This window comes from Silurus aristotelis, assembly GCF_946808225.1.
Source record: "Silurus aristotelis genome assembly, chromosome: 16".
Lineage (NCBI taxonomy): Eukaryota > Metazoa > Chordata > Actinopteri > Siluriformes > Siluridae > Silurus > Silurus aristotelis.
In genome coordinates, this window is record NC_139589.1 from 5,632,594 (window position 1) to 5,650,428 (window position 17,835).

Sequence of the window (17,835 nt, forward strand, 5' to 3'; positions counted from 1 at the left end):
GAATTGAACAAGCTTATCTTGCTGGATAGCTAAAATACCTAATGTAAATGCTCTAACAAACCTTCATAGCTCTAAATTAATATATATAAAGTATGTTCTTTTACTAAAAAACAGCCATTGGGCTTACACAAGCCAGTGCACTCTTTGTGCTGGTCCCAAGCCAGGATAAATGAAGGACATGGGGTATATATGTAGTGCACATGGGTATGTCGGAAGAAGAATGCTTAGGATGGAGCCGCCAAAAGAGGAAGGCCAAGGAGGAGGTTTATGGATGTGGTGGGAGAAGACATGCAGGTGGTTGATTTGAAAGAAGCCGATGTGTGGGCAGGGGTGTATGGAGACGGATGATCTGCTGTGGTGACCCTTAACGAAAGCAGCCAATAGAAGGAGAGGAAGAAGAAGAAATTTTTTTTTTAATTAAAGGTTTTGCCATTGATGGACATGTTTAGCTAGATTCATTTGTTCAGCTGAAAAATGAGCATTTGTTTTTTTGTAGGCGTAAAATGAAACATTACGTTGTGATCGTGAAAACAAACATCAAAATGATAATCAAGAGACTTGTGTGCCTTCTCCTGTTCTCGCCAGTATTAACGCTTGAACTTTTATCAGATATACAAGTCTGGTCAGTACAGGTGGGCTCATTTAGTATCATTAAATCCATACTGACCTATTCTGACTACGCCAAAGGTCACCATGGTGAAAAAAAACTATCTAAGTTTTCCGATTGCAATGCGAAAGGAGCCGAGACTCGAAAGGAAAATCCATCCATCTATATAACTGTGTTATAGACAGGGATGGAGTTAATAGAAGTGAGATTTAGCAGGGATAATCTAATAATATCGAGATAAGCCAGAGATCAATGTTAAAAGGTCTGGAAGGACTATCTAGGAGGATCTGATTAGACTGCTGCAGAAAAGGTTCTCAAAATCTTGAAGACCTCATGCACTACACAGGCATAGCAGAGTAAATGTCTGCCTAAAAAGTACGCAATTTTGCATGATAGCTTTTTATAGTATTGAAATATACATTAAAATGTCTAAGTAGGGCTGGGGGTTATGATGATATAATATTATTCTAATATGAATTTTCAAACAGTAAATACTTTTTTCAAAGTCTTTAAATTTTTTTTTTTTACTTTTTGTATTTTGTCTTAGTGTAATATTTATTCATTTCTTTGTTTTGTTAGATGGAGGTGTTGTGTTAAGGCAGGGACAGATGACAGAAAAGCAGGTGTGGGTACAATTTATGAACCATCAGTACTAGACGTCTATACTACTGTTATCTAGCAAGACTATGAGAATGTTGACACTCTTCTGCACACCTGGGTTATGCTGTCTTTGAGGCTGGGGGAGCGCTGTCTTCGAGTGGTGGTGGTTGCCATGGTGGTTGTGGTCTCCATGATGGTGGTGGACATGTCCATGGCGGCTGGAGGCGTAGCCGAGGTGGTCTCTGTGGACAGTACTGAAGGCGCATCTCCCACCAAGCGCAGGTTGCCCTCCACTTTAACGCTGGGGTCACCCTCGGCTGCCAGCTTCAGTACCTGCAGTCCGTTGTAGTACAGGCCTGAGATCTGACCCTGGAACGGCCGGCCTTTATCTTGGCCTCCAATCTTAATGGCTGCTTGGCTGTTGAAGATAGTCAACTGCCGCCCTGTGGTGGTACCAAAGCGGAAGGAAATGGAGAAGGATGAAAGCCAGGGTGAGAGAAGAAAAGAAGAAGAAGAAGTGGAAGAAAGATGCAGAGCAGCAACAAGACATAAAGGAAATAGCATTAGTTCAACTAAAAGGTAGGTTTTGAATATTTTATGACAGAGTCTTCCTGCATGAGCCAATAACACTCTAACATTTGGACCCACCAATGGAAATCCCAAGTTTAAATGAATATAGACTTTAGACTTTCACAGAGTCAAAGTGGTATATAAATCATGAGTTCAGCAATTAGCCGTGTAGTCTGCAGGGGTTTAGTTGTATGGAAGAACAATGCAAAATGCACTTATTACAGAATGCAGCTGTACATATAATTATCTGTGCCTCATTGCTAATAATACAAATAATGAAGAGAATAAAATTGGATAACAATTTATGAATATGTAAAGTAGTTTTGAAAATGTTTTATTCACAGGACTTGTTGTTGCTAATCTGCATGGATAAGTGTCATCTAGCAGCTCCAATGCTAATGTGTTACCAGGGCATGAGTTTTTTTTCCCCCTCATCCTCAGGCCTCATGCACAGACACAGACAGAGACACAAACATGCATACAAACGTACTCACGCACACTCACACACCCACACATTATTTTTTCCATGTGTTTGGTCCCCTCAACTCTCCATTCAGTTTTCTCACTCTGGTGAAAATGTACTGTAACAATAGCACTATCTTTCTCTATGTTAGCCTTGTTTATCTTCCATGTTGCCCCCACCCCAATTTAGTCAATAGCCCATTTCCACCCATCAGGCAGCTCTCTCCTGTCACAAGACAGCAAACCAGGCAGGGCGAATGAAGGCTATCATATGCTTCCAAGTGCATAAATTTTTTTTTCAAACAGCTGCTCATGCAATGTCAGGGGGCGGTGTAACACACTCAGAGAAAAGCGCTACCCGCCCACTTCCACATGCATACCGAGAGATTGTACCCATGATTGTGCCCATAGTGTCACTGATTGTTAGCAAAGACAGTATGCCACCCTTCCTTTCCTGGATTTGATGTCTTATGACATCTGGATTAAAGAGTTTTCCATTGCACCACTTGGGAACCCTATTTAAATGAAAAAAGTGGATTTGTTATTGTAAATATTAAAAAATATATATTTTTGGTTGAGCAATAGATTTGGGCTCTCCACAAAGATTATTATTCACCGATTCTAAATCTTGTTACAGAAGTGGAAATCACAACCTATTATCAGCAATGTTACATTTGTATTGAGTATTTATAGTTTTTAGACAATTTGACTGTCATTTGAATTGAACAGTTTTAATCAGTTCGGCCATAAAGGTGTTTGATCAACAAGAATAGAGGCTGTTTATTAAAAAAAAATATATATATATATCTGGATGTAGTTAGATTCCTCGAGCAATACAAGTGAGAATTGCAAATCACAGGTGTTCTAATTGGATAAAACAATCAAATTGTGTTACTAGAAAGATTCACAAGCTGCTAAACTTTAATAGCATTTTAAAAAGCCTAAGGGGGGAAACTGATGGAGAAACAGGCATTTGCCAGTGAAAGCTGGACTTGAGTTTCTACTTATTCCTGATCAACAGTCATACAAAGAGCACTCTAATTATGAAGTGGGCAGTTGTTCTGGCCTTGCAGAGAGCCTCTCCAGGCCTAATGTGTGGTTTGCCTTTCAATACAAGTAGGCGCTAGTTTTTATTAGCATGATGGTAAATAATGGTGGAAACAGCGAACATAGGGAAGTCTAGGACTCATCAGAAGGATATTTATGCTGCAGCCTTTTTCCTGCTCTTTGTGTAAGAGGATGCTGTAAAATTACATAAATGGGTACACAAATTCAGACTAGATAAAAAACCAAACTGTAATTGGTGAAAAGGGCTTTGTGAATCCTAATGTTCCTGCATCTGCATGGAAAACAGATTGCAATCACACAATCAGTTCGCTACAGAGCCCTCTGAGGTGAGCTAGAGGTTGTGAGAGGTCATGTCCATGAGCTAATGTTGAGTTAATATTTCAAGACCAGAAGCTGAGCAACATGTAGCCACAACTTTATGTTTTGATCACAATGCATCATATTTGTTGCCATGAACTGTGTAACATGAGCCTCTGAATTAACATGTTGATATAATAAAAATACGTGGCCATTTGGGAAACATAGTGTTGGTCAAAATACAGGCAAAAGGCTTTACACGATTTGAGTATGCGCTTTAGAAAGTGGCTCTCCAAGTGGGGGTCCAGGAACCTCCCAGGATTTCTACAGCATATTTCTTATTTCTATTATATACATTTTTTTCCCACCACATTATTCTATTGAGAGATGTGAAACTGGTGCTCATGCTATAGCATATTAAAGGGCAGAGAAACACAATTCAAGGAATATACTACCCTCTTTTGGCCATCAGGAGCTCACAGAAGTTAATAATTTGCTATTGTTGCTGTGACTGTCAGGGGAGATAGAATATGTACATCCTACTCAGAGAGCACAGACAATTTTGCTTCATTGGCTCTCCTGTGGCATTGGCCCAGATTTGACTTGTGATTTCAATATAAATGTTTGCGTCCACTATGTGTCTTAATGGTCGATCTGTATCTTGGTATTGTAACGTATTCTAGAACGTGTTCAAATGCTCTATACTGACTTCACTCTTTCTCTCAGATCTGAACAGTGTTCGATTCTAACGCACCCCTATTCAGTTTTTTTTTAATGACCCCATTTTGCAGACCCACTTCTCCATCCAGATTTTTTCGCCATCTCTTTTACTTTGGAGTTTTCAGCCTAAAACCGTTCGCAGTTTTAAGCAATTGACCTTTGACTCTGGATTCAATGGCTATTCAGTATAAGTACCTGTGTCGTGAGGCACTCGAGCACTTGTATCGTGTGATTTCTGCAGTGTGGTAGTGATAGTAAGATCACAAAGTCACACTTATCATACACTGTAAGCGTGGTTATGGCGGAATGATTCTCTTTGCTCAGCGCACACTTTTTGGAAATGGTAGAACTGATTTAAGGGTTGGAATGGATGTATTGAGGGGAACCAAAGACTTACTTTTGCATACATAATCCACAGAAATCCACAGTGTTTACACTCTTTTATCATAAGCAACATTCATACAGGGCATCTTTACTGAAATATGGGGAGTTTGGAACGTTATAAAAACTTGTGTGTTAAAGGGACATTGTTTAGGTCAAGTGTAGACGAATTGATCTAGTTACCTGATTAAGGATTAATTAGATTTATTTAGTTCATTTATAGTTGGAAGTTAGAAGATGTTTAACCCTCTGAGTTATTGAGAAGTAATTATGCAGTAGTTTAGCGTTGACTTTTTGTTTATTGACCTATTTAAAATCGAATACGAAATGAAATCCACGACGACCTATGAGCAAGGCGCATTTCCTGCTGCCGATTTCGTGACGTGTGTAAATGGCATGTACGGTTTTAGTACGGTGAATTGCACTGCAATTCTTAAGCATTTGTTTTCAAATGAGAAATATGCAGAAACAAAAAGGTCACTCTTACCGACTGTTATGTAGATGCATTTATTCTACGCTTAACATTTTGGTGGAATGCGTATCTATCAGATGAGTTTGCATACAAATGACTAGTGTAACAAAAGGGAAAAGTCAAAATTGGTGAACTTTAAAATGGTACACATTACAGGTTCAGGTGACGGTGCTGATGCCGGGGGTTGGCGCAAACTCATTATTTCACATTTGCATTTTTTTTGCCATTTTTGGAAGCATGCTTTATGTGAAAGTACATTTTCTTGCTTTTTTTATACTCAAAGGGTTAAGACATATCAAATGGCCATAATTCAATTTTATGTCGTTCATTGCACAAAAAAAAAAAATCGCATTCCGTCCCTTTAACTATTTGAAACTGAAATTGGAATGTTTAGGACTTTTCGGTATGTTAGGGATTTTTTTTTTCCATGTTTTAGGAAATAAATGTTATAAAGTTTCAGGTGTTGTAGAAAAAAAAGTAGAAAAAAGAAAAAAAGCATAGAAAGCAGCAGACTATTTGCAGACAGTTACTGGAGTTATGGGGTGTTGTTAAAGGGTTAGTCAGGGATTATGTTATGTATTAAATGTTAATCTCCGAAGTGGTGCAGTTCTCGGTGTGGGAAAGGACAGTAGTGCCTTGGAGAAAATAGACAAAATAAGGCCAAGATTGGACCCGGAGGTGATCAATATAGTGGACACACTGAGTGGGCAGCTACAGTTAACAATTCTGCTCCACAACTCAGTCAATTTGCAGATGCCAATATTGTAAACTTCAGGAAACTGCACCTCTTCCAGAGCCTTAATAAGTCATTAAGTCACTGTTTAATTAATTCATTTTTTTTACCTTTGTCGAGTAGCCACTCGTCAACTACCCGACCGAGTCTGTATGGGATTCTTTGCCTGGCTATAGCCAGCCGTTCATTATCAAAGTTGCCTTCAAAGAATTTAGAGAGACACATAGTTAGAGGTTAATATCTGGAAGTTCAAGTGTCACAAGGTTAAAAAAAAAAAAAACATGGCATCAAGATTAGCAGGGTTTTCAAGTTAGGAAGCAAACGAGATTTAGGATTAGCATTATGGTTGGTTTAAGATGGACTAACCTTAGTTATTAGACAGTTTTAGAAGCTTGAGACTATTTATAACAGTTTAAAATCTGGTTAGAATGGCATGGGAACATATTTAGTGAGAGTTTAACATATAGTTTGATCATGTGGTTAAATTTCATTGCAGTTGTAATGCATTGCAAGGGAAAGAACACTTCACCGAGATCAAAAACCATCATAATCACATGTATATAGTCATTTGGACATGCATTTTATACACAGATTTAATATATAATGCTCAGGAAGACATTTTCACTTCTTAACAACACATTTTTATTTAAAGGATGACCAATTATTTCCAAATATAAAATTTACTTTAGGTCTTGGCTTTGCAGTGTGTATCTCATGAGCTACTACAGCTTCTTTTGTCCCTATGTGTAAGAGACAGGGTCTGACAGGCCCTTTTAACAGGTCCTAGATGAGCACTCGGTTCTAGTCATGCTTTGAGAGACAGGGAGATAAGGATCTCGTCAGATTACAGTGATGTCAGCTCTGCGTTCTCCTCTGCCCTCTATCTTCCATCTTCTTTCTTCCGTTCATGTAAATGCACACTTGGAAACTCCTATAAGTACCACAGAGTAAAAAAGCCTCTGTATATAGAAAAAATTTATGTATATAGGTTGATATATTTGCTATGTAACAGCGCATGTTTGGGTGATTATTAGTACACCGAAGCTGCAATAACGATCAGCATATCCACATGCGAATATGTTCCCTTTTTTTTTTGCCCCTCTGGCACTTGCATTTCAATAAAACAACTCAATATATGCTATTTTAGTGGCAATATAAGAAACAGTTAGCAATAACTGACAGGACAATGTGTTGTGTTCAGACTACGATGCCCGTCTCATCACTTCTCACACTACGCTTCCTTACCATACACTCTGAAAGGGGCTGAAACCTACTGCTTCCTTAATCCTGTAAGAAACTCTCATGTGTGACAAATTCTCTGCTAAAACCTTCAAAGGGAACTTGAAACAGAAGATGAATCCATCAATTAACAGCCGGGGGAAAGAAAGGTAAAAACATTTGGTCTACCCAATGAAAAGTGTACTGATGTGTTTTTATAAACGATGCTGATTTTTGGCAACGTGAGTCTCGAAGAAAATATTGTGTTTCGTTGTCGCTTGAAGCTCCCTACAAAAAGATGCAAGTGGTTGTGCCTATGCTTCAATTCACAGACAGCTATAAATCTACCATCAGACCATTTATCTAATCCTCGATTTTAATTAACTGAATTGACTACGGCTGCTAATCTTGGCTGAACGCTGAACGCTGCCAAGTCTGTTTTCATGTGAACTTTGTGCATCCTGGAACCCTTGCTCAGTTCCTTGGGAGGGAAAAAAAAAAAACGGTTCTAGAAATGATTTCAATCTGCTTGAATTATACACAATGGCTTTTACCTACTTTAAAAACAATTCTTCAACCAAATCCACCATGCCATCTAAGGAGGCTTAGGGTAGCCCTGGTGGCTTCAAAGCCCTAAAACCACTTTTGCCTTTCGAAAAATCATACCCAATCTCAGACCGCAGGCAAACATAGCTGTTCCACCTGTAGCGTTTGGGGGAGAGCAGGCTTTACTCTGCTGGGATGATAGGAAACAAGGGGGTGGGAGAATCCAGACAAACCAGGTGGAGCATTTTTGTAAATAGTTTTTCCCTCTCTGTGCTGTGTTGTGATAAAAAAAAAGGATCTTAAGTCTGGCAGCAGGTCTGGTGTGTATCAGTGTATCAAGAGAGCAGATTGAAAATTGAGGATTGGATGAAAGCGGGGGCAGTTATTATAGGCTGAGAAAATGTCTTCCTGTGGAACATCAGCATTGAGAAGGATGAGAGTCCCCGAGCACACAGTACAGAGAGGGGGGAGAGAGAGAGAGAGAGAGAGAGAGAGAGTTTACTTTGCTTACAGAAGGGCGAGTCACTGCAGAGGCAGAGCTACAGCTCCAAAGTAGTAATATCACGGCTCAATCAGGTTTATAATATTTTAGCTTCTGGTACAATGTGATGTTTAGTTTGTCTTCAGATAGCTGGGATTCTTCAATTCTAAGACGAAATACATCAGAAGCCTCGAATATCAATATTTATAATCTTTTTTCTTGTCCGCTTTAGGGTTTCAACTTCTTTAATAGACAATTTTTACCTTGGATAACTGCGTCCTACATTGTTCAATGTCACTCGCCTTCTGATGGGGGTTGAGTAGATTCTATTCTGTCCGCCTCATCTCTACACTGCGCTCAAACAAATCAGTTTCATCTTTCATGCTAATATATGTTTTTCATTTTCAATCAGTCATGTAATCACTTTTTTTTTTTACAGACATAAAAGTCTATTGTAACAGAACTTATTCTCCTGTGACAGAATCAATACACAAATACAGTAGGCAATATAATGCAATAATATTAACATAAATAATCAACTGTAAAAATTTGTATTAGTTTTAAAACAAATTCTCTGTTTGGATGCAGGTGATCCGATGGTAAAATTTTGTTCTAAACTTTTACAATTGCATATATATATTTTACTTTTAATATGAAATTTAAATTAAAGGCAACTGGTTATTAAATCTATACATTATGTACACATCAAGTGCTCCTGTAGCTCAAATTGTAATTAGGCAGGTGGTCATAATGTTATGTCTGATCGGTGGCTATAATGTTATGCCTGATGCACATTTGAGACGGAAATATTGAATGTGCTTCAGGGTGAAAATTTTCCTTTAAGAAGACAAGCTAATTTTCCGCCATTTTCTTTGCCAGCAATAAACGAAAGGCTGCTCTGTGATTTCAAATTTGACTGGAGGATGGCATTCAGCAGCAGCAGTAGTGCAGATTCACTCCTCAAGCTGCTTGAAGCAAAAAGCTGGCTGGCTACTTACTGTAAAGGATCCAAATTCATCCTGGGCGAGGCAGCTTGGAGCGAAATGTGTCAATTTGCAATTGTTATTAGATTGTTCATGAGGTGGTTATTTAGGCTGTCGACTCGGTGAGTCAGAGCCTGGGAACAACCTGAAGGCAAAATGGCACACTTGAAAACCTAATGACGTGCATTCACAAATATAAATCAATTTGCACTCTGGCACAAGCTAGGCCCCCAATCCGCTTCCAAATGGATGCCAAAGTCTTCAAACAGCATTTGTCAGATTTTGAAGGGCAAAAATGCATGCGCCATGGTTTATTTCAAGAGGTGATAATTACGTCTTTGGAGCTAGCTGTACTACACATCTTTCTTTCTTTCTCTCTCTCTCTCTCTCTCTCTCTCTCTCTCTCTCTGTCTCTCTCTCTCTCTCTCTCTCTTTGACTCTCTGATTGTGTGTTCATGGCCATGCACATGGTATTGGCCTCTCTCCAGCACACAAACAACATATCACACTTCTTATGTTGGAGGTTCCCTCCTACAGTCTGTTATTTGCAGCCAGCAGCAGGGTTTTTACCTGTTGGATAGCGCTCAATGACGGCTTGGTTGTCCACCTGGAGGGTGGCGTTACCCCCGCTGCGGGTAAAGCGCACTACATGGTACTTGCCGTCGCTCACGACGACGGCTGGCTCATCGATAGTGATGTCATCAGTACCCACGTTGAAGATGACACAGACTTTTCCTTGTTCCTGTAAAAAAAAAAAAAATCCTTTCAGAAACGTTGCACAGAAGTGCAGAGGAAACGACGGTCACACAATGACTTGGAAAAGAAAAACATCTGTCATGCTGCACTAAATCACCCTTGGGAGAGCAATGCCCTATGTAATGCAGGTGGGAAATGAAGTGTGTCTCCATGTTTTACATTCATCACCCTTCCCCCCCCTCGTTCGCACTTTCCCTCTCCTCCACATCAGCATCTCTCTGACATGTATCAGTTCTGGCACCATCCTGCTGTTTCTGTTTTAGACTCATCTTCAGCCTCAAGCGGAAACAGCCCACGTGCTAAACCGGGATGCCGCTAGGTGATGCTGCTGATAGGGAGCAAGTCAGGGTCTGACTGTTGGATATAGTGGGTTATGACAAGGCTGTAAAACACCTGAGCTTTCTCTCTGTTTCTGCAGCCTGCTCATAATCCACTATATCCAACAGTCAGAGCCTGGTGGGAAAAAAGCCAGCGTTGGCATTCACAAACCCGGCCCTATCTATCTTCTCGGACACAGCCTGATCAAACTTCTGCCCACGTTTCAAGTTTGGATATAGTCTTCCTTTCTCTCTGGCCTCAACTGACAGCTTCTCATTTAGATGCTGATGCCTGACAAATATCAAATGCAACATGCGATGAATATAGAACATGTACTGGAGACTGAAGGACAGGAATAACAAGCCTCAGTGTCTAAAATCGCAACTCTTTACCATACAGATGAGGATATTTAAATTAGTAGCACTACACTATAGGGACCGAGGAAGTTTTGTTAAAAATGTTGAAATTTGAGTTGCGTTCCTATTTCTGAACTTGTTAAAAGACTATGCGCGCCAAAGTACGCATTACCCTGCGCTATCGATTGCATTTGTCTCGGGCTGATGTGCTGCAAACACTGTTGCATGTGGGCGTGCACTGTCCCGCACTCGGATGAGAAAGGTCAGTAGCTATATATGTATATAACTTCTAAAGCCACCACATTAAAATAAAATTCTCATTATATATTGCAACCAAAAATAATAATTCACCAAAATTGTAAAGCGTGTCACTGTACAAGATTCAATAATTTGTAGTTTATTCTAATGAAAAAAATACACACCCAAAAAAAATTTTTTATTCATTATGGAAATAATAGGTAGAAAAAAATTTGACAATGTTAGCTCAAATCTAATTGGCTACTTATTCGATTAGAATTCAGATGTACACCGATCAGACATAACATTATGACAGGTGACGTTATTAACACTGCTTATCTCTTCATCATGGCACCTGTTAATGGGTGAGATATATTAAGCAGCAAATAAACATTTTGTCTTTAAAGTTGACGTGTTAGAAGCAGGAAAAATGGGCAAGCGTAAGGATTTGAGTGAGTTTGACACACCAAATTGTGATGTCTAGATGACTGGATCAAAGCATTTCCAAAACTGCAGCTCTTTTGTGGTGTTCCTAATCTGCAGTGGTCAGTATCTATCAAAATTGGTCCAAGGAAGTAACTGTGGTGAAGCGGCGACAGGATCATGTGTGGCCGAAGCTCATTGATGCACGTGGGGAGTGAAGGCTGGTCTGTGTTGTCTGATCTAACAGATGAGCTCCTGTAGCTCAAATTGCTGAAGAAGTTAATGCTGTTAATGCTGGATGTTAATGTGGTACATAAGCTTGTAGCCTTGTTAAAACTAATCTAAATTTGTTTGTCAGTAGTACAGCCTCTAGGCTTTCTTGCTGTGGCTTGATTATCAGTTCGAGTTTCAGTACATCAGTACACAATGTCTTCACTGGGTTCTCCTGTTTCCTCCAACCTCACAACAACATGCAAATGAATTATTGTAATGAATGCAATGCAATGCCCGACTGATTGATTAATTAGCATCCCATCCAGGATGGATTCCCAACTTGGGTTTAGTGTTTGGCAAGAACTTTTCTGCATTTGGCATGCACCCTTATCCAGAGCAACTTACTGTTATCTCATTTAATACAAGGCGAGCAGCCGGGGTTTCAAGACTTTGCTCAAGGGCCCAACAGAAGCTGCAGCAGCTTGGCAGTGCTGGGATTTGAAGTTCCAAGTCGAAGTCTAATGTCTTAACCACTGTCATAACACAGACTACATTATGCACCTAAGATAGTGTCTGCTCTCCAAAAACAAAGCAAGATTTGTGTGATTGTTCATATAGCTGAACTATTTAAGGATGTATGCATGATCCTACGATAAAAGGTTTCCCTGTTGGAATGAATTTGTTTAAAATGCATGCTAAAAAACTTTATTCAGCCAAAGGATTCCTTTTCCTTACAAGTATACTTAAGTCACTAAAGGCAAAATAATTCATCTGGCTCCCGAGAGAGTGCTGGTGTAGTGCTTAATACTATCAGCTGGCACTCAGAGCATGGATTTCTGCCATGCGCTCCTTATCAGCCTCCTCTGCATCCTTCCCTGCTTTCCACCTGCCTATCTTCCTCTGTGACAGGCTCTCTTCCAATAGGCTTGCTATCTTACTTGTAGACGACTCATTAGCCATCTGCTGAAACATGCCAGGCGCTGCTCTGAGCAGGAAAATAATTTCCGTACAACACTGGAATAGTCATATTTTGCTTTGAGACGTAAACCTGGGCTTCGTTAGTCGCACAAGAAAGAGCCTCGTGTCACACTCTGGCCTTCATGAGCACCATCTTACTTTCTAGTACCAGTCCATATTTGAGGTCATTAACAGACAAAAGCCAACTCCCAAACTCAAAAATATTTTAATGGATCAACAGGCCTCCACTGGTGAAAAGGTCAGGAGGAGGTTATATCTGAGAACAATAGCGCTTGTTAATAAATGCGTAGCTGATTTTGGATTTTGCGCATCTCCTGCATGTGACATCGAGCTGTTGATGGCAGCCAGGAAAGAGTGGGGAGAATAAGTAATCTCTTCAGGGCAGCTGGTAACGAGCAGGCGGTGCTACGAGCCAGAGGAGAGATCGCCTGTCAACAGGCTGTCCCTGCAGGCTAGCGTACAAAACACCCAGCTCTAATCCCCAAATGCCAAACATCCTGCAAAACAAGTCTGACAGTCTGGGTTGTGGCGATGGCTGAGGGCTTTTGAGCATCGCAAGCGTCCTGCACACATGCTCTTTTCAATCAATCCTGACATTCAACACTTCAAATTGGGTTCGTTTGGCTTTGTCACCATATACAAGGAGCGATTTAGCAGAAACAAGCAGTAGTGTAGTTTGGAATAAGTAATCCATAGTAATACAAAAATCCCTCTGTTTATCTCGGTGGTTACGTTCCAAACCCGCGAGCGATAAACGGACCTCGACCCAAAAATTTATTTTTATGTATACAATACTGTACTGTATTAACATTTTACTTCATTTTATAGATAATAATTTTATTGTTATTAATACATTTGATTATTTCAACATAAAACTCCCTATAAGTTCCCTATACGTTTTTTGGTCTATCATTCTATCCGCGAGATACCGGAAAAATCAGCTAAATAAATGAGTTATGTGGCAAATGCAATTCCGTTATAAACCGGGGGCGTGAGATTCAAACCTCGGTAAAGTGGGGGATTACTGTATACTCAATTCTACACTTTTGGCTTTTTGCAATTTCTCTGTAGCTGTACTTACTTTGCAGGAACCTTTTGATGAACAAAGTAACATAAAAAAAAGTTAAATGAGGAGTTTTTTATTTCCTACGCTTTGGTTCCATGAACTTTTTTTAGCTACTAATCCAGAGTAGGTACTTATGAGGACCAGAAATACCTGCCGTAATGGCCGTTGTTTATTGATTAATAGCTAACTTTACATAATTCCTATTCCCCTCATCTGGCATCAGTTAACAGCCATGCATTTTTATTATAGTGGTGTGAACAACTGGTGAATTGATTGTAGAGTAACTGTAGCATGAGTTTTGAACATTACTTGTTGCAGTAGAAGAGTGGGGAGCAACAATGAGTAACAACATAAGGTTATTATCACCCTCTTCCATATTTGTTTCTTTAACACTGCCTCATTCACCTATGTCTTATCCTGTATAGTTAATGTACGGTTAGGGGGGAAGCTTATTACAAGTGTTGTACAATTTACACTTTGTGGGTACACAGGTTTTTCATTTACAGTATTTGATAGACACCCTTACCTTGAGCGACTCACAATTATTTGAGCAGGTGAGGGTTAAGGGTCTTGCTCAACGGCCCCATTGTGGTATCTTATCGTTGCTTGGATTTGAACTCACAACCTTCCAAACAGAAGTCCAACATTTTAACAGCTAAGCTACCAATTCCCATGAGTAAAACTCTTCAGTGGAATGGGTAGGTTTGACTTTCTTGTGTTCACTCAGGTATAAATTTGGGACAAAGTGTGGCCGTGTTCATAAATATGGGAATGTACTTGACGTTTGGTTAATGTTAAAAAATGAATTTACTCAATCCCATTTAGTTATTCATCTTCAGTAACTGACTTGAGCTGGTCAGGATCATGGTTGTTTGCATGACTAATTTGTATATAATTTGTGAAATATACTTATAATAATAGTGTAGGAGGATTTTGCAGGCAAGCACAATACATATAGGTCAATAAATAAACAAGTATCAGGAGAAAATGAAATTGGGCAGAAATCCTCAGTGAGGAAAAAAATGACAAAAATTAATTGTAATTAATATCAACATTGCTACAATGGCTTAGGAACGCAGTTTGCACCCAGATGTAAACCTGCTTTAGGACAATGCCCAAGTGCTATGCAAATAAAAAATTAATAGCTCCAGAAATGTTTAGATTTTTATTTTCTAACATGGAACATGCATTCTGGGATTGAATCCAGTAGCATCCTATTACTTCCAGTATGTATTAGAAGATTAGACTAAATGAGAGCAGTCCAGTCTCCCTCACCTCAAGACATCCGGCTATTCACTGCTAATTTCACTAAAATAAAAAAGAATCAGAAATTGATTTAATGTCAGATTCGCCTAAACGCTGCTAAAAATCGACCTGATGTTTTAAGGTAACACATTTTTTGAAGTGTGACAGTTGTATTTGGTGCCAAAGGAATATTACTAATACTGTGTGTCTTCCTATTAGTGGGACCAAGGTTAAATCTAGCCTGCAGGACTCTCATTGCATAGATTTGTCCCTGCAATAAAAGGCACCTCCTCTCGACTTGGAACACAATCACATCAGCCCACTGCTCCTTGCTGTCGCATCTCTGCCTGCTGAGCTGGTGGGCTGCTGATTGGAAGTGGAAGAGTACAAGCTAGATGCAGTCGAAAGTGTAGACAAGGAGGTAAAGAAAATCGTGCACTCTCTCTCTCTCTCTCTCTCTCTCTCTCTCTCTCTCTCTCTCTCTCTCTCTCTCTCTCTCTCTCCTTATCTCTTCCTTCTTGTTATTTTTCCATTCGTTCTTTTATCACTCAGTGGTTATCACTCAGGGTAAACTGAAGGCGTTTCTAAAATAGATCACCACTTAGAAGGTGTAAGGCTGTAAGGCCGTTTCTTGATTGTACTGTCTGAAATAGCAGATATAAAATTAGAGTTGAAAATAATTAGATCAAAGTCAGCCAGTATCAGGCCTCTGCCAATATCAAGGCTATGCCAATATCATTCTTAGCTAGCTTTAGGTATGATTTGGAAAGCGTATCCTAAAATGATTGATGAAATGGCCAGAAGAGGATTGTTCTCTGCAAAACTATCAGCAATTATATTGTTTGACCGAGGTAAAGCAAAAGACTTTTCTTCAAAGACAAGTCAGGAAATTGAGCACAGAACATGGTATAAAAACAACCCTCTAATGCACAGTTTGAACTGGAGGTGGTTAAAGCAGTAAATGATTTAAGTCCCTGGATCTTGCAGACCTACATATACAATATCATGCCCAAAAGTATGTGCATGCCTGAGCATAACACCCATGAGTTGCCATTCTTCATCAAAATGTTGACACAATGATTGAGGCACACAAATGTCTAAAACGTTTGTGTATGCTAAGGAATTCAAACACGAGTTTCCCGCACAGAGGCCTGACCACAAGTCAGTGGTGGACGAAGTATAAAAGTGTCCCTTTAAACTTTTACTTGAGTAAAAGTAGAAAAGTATTTTCCTCCAAATGCACTTAAGCATTCGACGTACTCTGAAGTACTTTGATGACTAAAATGTTCCTATTATCATTTTTGTCACAAGACTCTTAATCAACTCAAATGAGAAAAGGTGAATGTTATTCTTAGCACACACATCTATTAATAAAATTATATTAACGACTCAAACGCTGATTGATATCGATTAAAATTATCATGAGCAAAAAAACCTGCTTTTCAACTACAAAAAAATAAATTAAATAATAATCTCGTAATTAAGGACATGTGTGTTGTGGCATGTTAGAGTCAGGATTTACTTCTGTCATTTTGTATTGCTGTGTGTTTGACCAGTTAAGTTTTTATCCTCATAAATAAAAAAGAACGACTGATTTCACTAAATGAGGTTGAGTTAAAAGTGAGATGTTTGAATTTGAAATGTAGTGAAGTTAAAGTAAAAGTCAAAATGTAAATACTTCAGTAAAGCACAGATACGTTAAAAAGCTACTTAAATACAGTAAAGAATTACATTTATTTTATTATTGTCCACCACTGCCTCAATTCCACTCAGCACCTTTGTGAAGAATCGGAACGCCAACTTCATATACTGTATCAGTTCCTAACCTCTTGTGTTCATGTGAGAAATTGCCCATTAACTTCCACAGTCAATTTTTTAAATCTGTGGAAAGTCTTTGTAGAAGGGTGGAGGCTGTTATAGGAGCAAAATCAATAGTAATGCTCAATGCTTGTACTACTTTGATAAATGTATTATATGAAAAAATATAAGTAGCTCATTTGAGAAATGAAAAAGACCCAACCGTGAAATAATAATCAAACATTAATAGACCATTCTTCAATTTCTGGTATGACACATAAATAGAATGGATACGAAATAAAAAGTCTCTTCTCTCTGGGAGTATAAACAGCCTCTGTTAGAGATTCCTGAGATTTCTAAAACACTAATATTATTATTACACATTAAATCCCAAAATCAGATGCATTGTTGGGGGGGCTTTCACATGCATTTGATGTTTATTGCTCTCAAAGCATCTCTAGGGATGCTTAACATGCCCTTGAATTTGCTATTAATGTTACAAGTGGATGTGCAATTGCTTTGAAGCACCATTAAAGCCCTATAGAGAATGAATTATAACGTCTGAATGGGCGTATTTCAGGCAAATGCCGTGTCTGCCCTTATCTTTACACTCGTAAACTGAGCTCATGCTTAAAGCCAGAGCACCTCTGATTTAATAATCCAGCACACACAGGTTTCTGATTTAAGATCTAAAGTTGATGGTGTATGGCAGAAAATAGATTGCAGAATTCTGGAAGGGCAATAACACTCATTAAGCTTCTAGGTCCTAATCTGACTGGAATAATCAGCGTGAATATAGGAAACGACTAACACAATGCGACAGTCTCTGCTACAGTCACATTCAGCCATTTGCTACGGCCGCCTTTCGATTTCGCCGCCTTGCCATTATTTTTGGGGACGGTTTTCGTTAAAAGGGGTTCCTTTTTGTGCAGCCGAGGTGGGTGAAACGTCTCCATTGTAACTCTTCTGAAATAAATAAAATATGCGGAAGCTGGTTTAGGACGAGAGCTTTTCAACAAAAACAATACAAATAATACAGACAGGGAACAGAGGCAGATTTTTATGGACTATTTTTTTTTTTTATAGGGACACATCATGTCTCGCAGAGTAGGGTCCGTATTTAACCGTCTGACAAGTGCTTCTGTTCAGGGCTCTCCTTGTGAAGAACATGTCCTACTTTTTGTGTCCAAGCCAAGAGGTAAACTTAATAATGGTGAGAGATGCTGATGATATTAAAAGGGACGTTTTTGAGGGTATCTGATTAGAGCCAGCTGTCTGGAGTGAAACATGGAGATAGTGCAGATTAAA

At 39.2% G+C, this 17,835-nt stretch overlaps 1 protein-coding gene across 11 annotated transcripts in view; it reads right to left on the reverse strand.

Moving 5' to 3' along the window:
- The window catches only part of nrxn2a (neurexin 2a), a 408,435-nt gene that overhangs the window by 14,769 nt on the left and 375,831 nt on the right, over positions 1–17,835 (reverse strand). For 10 of the 11 annotated variants that reach the window (XM_083565425.1, XM_083565433.1, XM_083565432.1 and 7 more), the window contains 3 exons: positions 9,709–9,880; positions 6,021–6,110; positions 1,322–1,650 (listed from right to left, as the gene is read on the reverse strand). In XM_083565425.1, the coding sequence (XP_083421551.1) occupies positions 1,322–1,650; positions 6,021–6,110; positions 9,709–9,880 (591 nt within the window). The remainder of the gene's footprint in view (positions 1–1,321; positions 1,651–6,020; positions 6,111–9,708; positions 9,881–17,835) is intronic. The other variant, XM_083565434.1, reaches the window with a different exon arrangement.